The following is a 7,119-nucleotide window of genomic DNA, read 5'->3' on the forward strand; positions in this document are numbered from 1 at the left end:
TGTTTCAAACGATCCAAACGTACCACGTTTCCGCCAATCCCTGCCTTGAAGCAATGATTGACGGAGGGTGGGCGTGGTCATAAATTTACGCATTCTCAAATTGAATTTTGCTACATATATCCCACGGCGTCATGATGAAAATGCAATCCTAAGTGTTCTAACTGTTAGTCTAAATGCATTTAGGACAAATAGCATTTAAATGATAATTATGCTACCATTTCTGCTTGAACATGTTACACATATCAAATCAATTTGTGTTATACATTTTCATGTTAATTTCGCAACTTATAAAGCGTTAACATTTGCATTCAATTTACATATTAAGACTACTGTTGGAAATGGCAAATGTAAATGTCAATGCATTCGACTTTCTGCAGACACGATATTAAGTAAACTTTGTTTAATATAGTTAATATCTAGACTTACATTACATTACAGACTTACATTACATTGCGTTGTGAAAACAGTGTCAAGGTCAGGGACACTTAATGGTTGGTGTAAGTTTCATAAAGCACATTAGAATAGTAGACATCACTTTAATGGTTTGTGGCATTTTCTCATGACGGTTTATATTTATATGTAATTCCTGATAGGCAAGTGTCAGTTAGTGGTGGCACTTTTGATTAAAACGTTTATTTATTATTATTATTTTTTTAGTTATGGCCTCTGCATAGTCTCTATATTATTTTATAATTACAAATGATACAGCTGAACTGTCAAATCTATGCAAAAAAAAAAAAAAAAAAAACGTATTTACGTGTTTGAATGCATTGTTCAAAGCAGGTTACTGGAAATAAACTTACAATGAAAAATACACATTAAGGGGCATTAGACACTTTATTCTTAATATAGGAACTCAATATTTGTTGTACAAATGAACTCCGCGATGTAATAAATCGTATGCTTGACCGCAACATACTGTTAATTAATTAAATATCGTTCTGCCGTTAAGTGCGTGTGTCACGTGTGTCCAATCTACATTATGCAGCGACACCCAGCGGCAGGTGTCAGTCACTACCGAAGGTGCCACAGCGACACGCACCGCGACAATGTCAGTGACACAGGACGCAGTCCATTGTCATGTCACAGGTTTCAGTGACACATGCCACTGTCCATAGACATAATAAATACCAGTATATTTATTATGTCTATGCCACTGTCCACTGACACATCTGAAAACCGGAAGTGTCACTGAGCATAGTGTGTCTTGGTCAGATGTCATGTCACTTATTAACTGCTGCTGCACTGTTTTCACCTGCTATAAACCTTGTATCTAGCATAAAATAAATAATTAATTTAACATGATACCATAACATTGTAAAACAAATGAACTGTTTGCACAAGTACATTAATATTCATATTGAACTGAAACGGCACTCTAGTGTTGTTATCTTGTCTTAAAGTTCAATACAGTGAAATAAATCACACCTTAAACTGAAGCATCACTGGTCACTGAAGAATCAAACAGCAGTTGTGTAGTGTTTATTTTAAATTTTTTTTAGAGGTGTGTGTACTATTTCCGGCTACATAATAATAATAATAATAATAATAATAAAATTATTTAATACTATTATGAATATTTGTATAGACCTATAGGGCTGGGAGTAAAATAATGGCATTTGATCTAATGTTTTCCAGCTTTAACAATACCTTTACAAAAGCTATGACAACCTTGACAAATAAATAACAAATCTTCAAGGAATTGTGTATAAGCAGGTTGTTTTGTTAGGGACAGGACTGTCTAAAGTTGGAAAATGCAAATATTTTACGCTACTGATTTCCTTGCATTTGTTGCACATTATTAATAGATGTAGCACTGAATAAAATAGTTTCATAGCAAGGCTCTCAAAAACATGTTTATCAAATTTATGCTAAAAAATAAGCCAAGAATTAAAGTAGAAATATTAAATATTTATTATTTATATATACTGTTTTTATATAATTACTTATTATTTATATATAATATTTTAAGCACCTCTGTCAGTGGATGTTTTGCTTAGATTGTAAATTAGTTATATTTGTATGCATTTCTGTCAGCCTTGTTTTTTTAAATTTTTTTATTTAATGTTGGATACGTTTGCGCAACTTCAGTGGCTCGTCGAGACTTTTATTTTGAAAACATTCCTTAAGCGTGAACCATCATGACGCCACTCACTGGCAGCCATTTTGTAGGTCACGCCTACCGGAAACGGTGTCTGCACCTGCACCGACAGCAGAACCAAAATCGAAGGAATCCCGGTCGAGCTCCGTCACGTTTCGCTCGTCTCTCCCACTCCCATCCCGGTCACCGCGGTGTCCTCTGCGGCTCCAGCGCCTTTTCACGCCGCCGTGTCGGAGGACTGATCGCTGGAGCGTGGGGGGATTTTCCAGAGAGGGGGAAGAGGGAGGAAGGGCAGGTCCCTCATCATCATCACTTTCACTCCCTTCATCATTTCCAAACATCATCATCATCAACGCGACGAGGCGTGTCTGCGCTTACTAGAAACACACCGGAACATTATACCAGCAGCAGCACCGAACAAAATGAATCGCGTTGACCGCACGCCGAGCCCGGACGCCGTTTGATGTAGCACGTTTTATTATTTATTTATTTTTTGATCTGGAAATTTCTTGACTTTGTTGAGAGAGCGAGCGAGCACTGCGGCCTTGCATCCAGCTGAATGAACGATGCGGACTTTACCAGCACCCTGATTTAGCACCGCATTTCCCACGGATGACCGTTTCACCGCGCCAAACTGCGTCTCTTTTCTCCGATCTGCGTGTTTTTATGGGAGTGACGGATAGCTAGTAGCCGAGATAAAATGTGGAAGTGGAGGCGGCTGATGCGGTTGTCCAACCGCTCCTTAATGGCCTTCCTCTTTTTCTTCTCCATGTCCACGACCTGCCTCTACTTCATCTATGTGGCTCCCGGAATAGGTAAGTGCGTCTGATAACTCGCCAGCATCGGTCATGTGTCTCATTTAGAGTGATGCGATTAAACGTGTTAATCGTGTTTCATTCATCACTGACTCCAAATACTGATCATCACCTCTCAAACATGCACTAGTGACAGGTTGTGTTTAAAAACCCAGTGAGCTGGCTAACTAAACATCCATTATACTGTGATGCTGTAAAGACAAACAATGCTGTCTGGTTAGGCGGCTCACTAGGTTTTGGGACGCAGCCGATGTGTTTAGAACCCACCACAATTAAATCAGATTTGGCCACTGAATCCACCGTTAAATGGTTTATTGCTAGGTTTACGCCCTCCTTAGCCAACATCTATTTTGTCCAAGTTTGTGTATTTGAGGTATATTGAATTATGGGCCGTTATTGTGTTAATGTAAAGCTCTTGTTGGATCTGGGCCTATCATAAACTTAATGATATGGTACGCTTTTCTCCCTCTCAGCCTAATTTACCATAGTTTTAAAAATAACGGAAATTTATCAGTGAAGAATATAGTAAACACGGCTATAACCGTGTATGGTTGCTTATTAGCATATGGTTTCTGTAAAGCAAAGTAGTATTTGGTGTGAAATATACCACCCTAAATGCATTGATATATCATAACTGGTGTCCTAATTCTAATAAAAATAAAGTAAGTTACAACATATCTGCAATATTTTTATTACAAACACTGTGCTTACTGTAGTACACTAGCTGTATCTACGCCCTTGTGAAAAAGCATAGGCTACTTTTAAATTTTTATTACTGAAATAATATACTTAAGAACTGAATGTGATGTTCTTGGGCACATAATTGCATGTTATTTACTAATAAATAAAACTTATTATAGTTAAACTTTTTATTAAATGCTGTTAGTTTAACTTTGGTTGGACGTAAGTAGCCTACAGATTTATATGTAGTTTCATATTTACATTTGTTTTTGCTTTTCATATCTGTCTTTTAAATATAGTTAAAGCGTTCTACCGAACACACCAAGCATTTATGGTAATCGTAAAACATACTTCAATGTCTTTTTTTATATCATGTACTCAAATATACTCATAATTACACGTTTGTAAGGATGAAGTTGCTATTTAGTTCATTTAAAATATATTAAATTTAAATGGAATATCAAATAACGCAGTACAGGCAAAATGATAGCCTATGTCATGTTGACTGTCAAACTAAAGCACAAATGTTGACAAAAAATTAAGACATGATGTAAAATGTACTTTAACATAATATATTTATTTTGGCATTTCAACAGTGTTAAACAGTCATGAAAGTGTACTCTCTTGTATTGGGATGCTCTCACAACTGAAGTGTATCTTAACCCATTTGCAGTTTGTCGTGACTTGCTTAACTAAAGGTCTACACAAATGTTAAGTTGCTTAAAACAAGCTGTAATATTTAACTTTCAACCTGACTGTTGTTGTCCCTATATACTTTTGAAGAAATAAGAGATTTCACAGCCTGCTTAACAATCACAGTTTTGTGTTGATTTGTGGACATGAAACAGATCACTCTCTCTTTCAGTGTTTGTGCTAAAATCTTTATCTAGAAATCTAGGCAACCCTCCAACACATGCCACTACACCAACAACACACAGCCAAATCCTGTTTAATAGCTCTTGCTGTGTTTGTATAATCAGTGTCCAAGAAAGGTAATGTTTTTTCCTCACCGTTGTTTGACCGGCCTTCACTGGACTGTGTCTAATGTATGAAGAGCTCTGGGCGGTTAGGAAGAACCAATGTGTGTGTGTTTTTTTGTTGTTGTTTTTTTTCTTGTACCTAGGCTTTGAGTTATTTTTTCTACCATTAATGGCTGCTGTTTATATTCTGGCTTGAAGATTTGTATCAGCATTGGGAATCCACTTGCTGTGGTGCAGTTTCCACACAACGAAGCTAATGTTTTTTTTGTTGTTTTTTTTAGATATGACCCCCAAATAAACTTTTTTTTTTTCATTTCTAGACTATGTATTACAATCATTTTTGGTTTTAGAATTGCTGTTATGGCAGCAAAAAGGGGACAAACTCCTTATTAATGCTCATGGCTTTGAAATTAAATGGTAAATAATCAAAAATGGGTGTAGTGTTCGATGTCCATATACTTTTGGCCACTTTTGACACATACATTTGTTTAATTTTATTTAAAACCAAAATACAATTTATATGTGATAGGTGCAGAACATTGATACAAATAATGTTTTCATTTTACACTATTTCTGCAAAATTCACGGCAAAATATTAGAGGGTGGGACATTTACACGTGCATTTCTGTCTTCTGTTGTTAATTGTTAGTTATGGTTATTGGCCGCTGCTGATAATGTTAAAATATATAAATGTCATCTAATGTATGGCCTATCACTAGAATTTACAGGCGAGAACAACAGTTTCCACACAACGAAGCTAATGTTTTTTTTGTTGTTTTTTTTTAGATATGACCCCCAAATAAACTTTTTTTTTTTCATTTCTAGACTATGTATTACAATAATTTTTGGTTTTAGAATTGCTGTTATGGCAGCAAAAAGGGGACAAACTCCTTATTAATGCTCATGGGTTTGAAATTAAATGGTAAATAATCAAAAATGGGTGTAGTGTTCGATGTCCATATACTTTTGGCCACTTTTGACACATACATTTGTTTAATTTTTATTTAAAACCAAAATACAATTTATATGTGATCGATGCAGAACATTGATACAAATAATGTTTTCATTTTACACTATTTCTGCAAAATTCACTGCAAAATATTAGAGGGTGGGACATTTACACGTGCATTTCTGTCTTCTGTTGTTAATTGTTAGTTATGGTTATTGGCCTCTGCTGATAATGTTAAAATATATAAATGTCATCTAATGTATGGCCTATCATTTAAAACCAAAATACAATTTATATGTGATAGATGCAGAACATTGATACAAATAATGTTTTCATTTTACACTATTTCTGCAAAATTCACGGCAAAATATTAGAGGGTGGGACATTTACACGTGCATTTCTGTCTTCTGTTGTTAATTGTTAGTTATGGTTATTGGCCGCTGCTGATAATGTTAAAATATATAAATGTCATCTAATGTATGGCCTATCACTAGAATTTACAGGCGAGAACAACAGATTAGTGTTGTTATACCTTGTTGTAACCCATGTATATTATATATGTGTAAAATTTGTCCTTTATATGCAGTAACCAAAATATGTTCTCATTTAGATTGGTGTACACAAATGTCATGAGTTTACATTTATGTGCTTATATAGTTTTTCCTATCAGAGGATGTGAAACTTGGTACAGACTTCCATCCATACCTATAGTTGAGTTCAGCGATAGACATTCTGCTGATCTCGGTTCATTTCCCCTCGTATATGGACTCAGAAATGTTGGTCTCAGGAATGCTGACCCAACCTTTGTGTAGTAGTTAAATTAAAACCGCATTACACTGACAAGAACCAAGGCTAAACCACAGACAGCCATTGATGCTTACAATGATGGGAGCTTGTAGTTTCAACATTTGCCATTTTCTCACAATGCTGCTCTTAATAGCTTTTGTTTGAGAGGAAGATATTCAAAACGAAAGCCTTCAATTTGGCTGTCCGGTTACAGTTGTTTTACAGTGTGGAAATTTGCATATTTCTGGTGTGATTACATATTTGATTACATACTGTTTTGTTTCCTCTTTACGTCATTTTGGAAATTCATTACACCTCCTCTCTCTCTCTCTTTCTCTGTTTCAGTCAACACATATTACTTCATGGTACAGGCTCAGGGTATCATGTTACGAGACAATGTGCGGACCATTGGTCACATGATCAGGCTATACACCAATAAGAACAGTACTCTCAACGGCACAGGTAAGAGTGAACGTCCTTTCATAGTAACATCGGCCAGACTGATCCTTAAACTGAACACTTTTGCAAAGGCCGGGGTATACTTAATTGTTTGCTTTATGTAGTGCACAGTTGAGCATAGGGGTTGGGTACCGAAACCCGGTGCCAATATGGCCAATACATATTACCTATGTAACCGGTATGTACTCGTACCGAATCAGAACGCAGATTTCGGTGCCTCATTTCGGTGCCACTTAAATGCCTGAGCGATCGATTGAAATATTTGTCCTGGTTCTCAGAAATGGCCGTAAGAAGCATGGGCGTCGCTAGGCCATTTTTAGCGGGGCTCCATAAACTGTACACAAATTC

General features: G+C 36.1%; 1 protein-coding gene across 1 annotated transcript in view; it reads left to right on the forward strand.

Moving 5' to 3' along the window:
* The first annotated feature begins 2,183 nt into the window (after window positions 1-2,183).
* Window positions 2,184-7,119, forward strand: part of LOC107712895 (beta-1,4-galactosyltransferase 6-like) — a 17,285-nt gene continuing 12,349 nt past the window's right edge. Inside the window, exons 1-2 of the mRNA XM_016518289.1 lie at window positions 2,184-2,916; window positions 6,658-6,774. Of these exons, the coding sequence (XP_016373775.1) occupies window positions 2,802-2,916; window positions 6,658-6,774 (232 nt within the window). The 5' untranslated portion in view covers window positions 2,184-2,801. The remainder of the gene's footprint in view (window positions 2,917-6,657; window positions 6,775-7,119) is intronic.

Source organism: Sinocyclocheilus rhinocerous, unplaced genomic scaffold (genome assembly GCF_001515625.1).
Source record: "Sinocyclocheilus rhinocerous isolate Xijiao unplaced genomic scaffold, SAMN03320098_v1.1 scaffold478, whole genome shotgun sequence".
In the NCBI taxonomy this organism is placed as follows: domain Eukaryota; kingdom Metazoa; phylum Chordata; class Actinopteri; order Cypriniformes; family Cyprinidae; genus Sinocyclocheilus; species Sinocyclocheilus rhinocerous.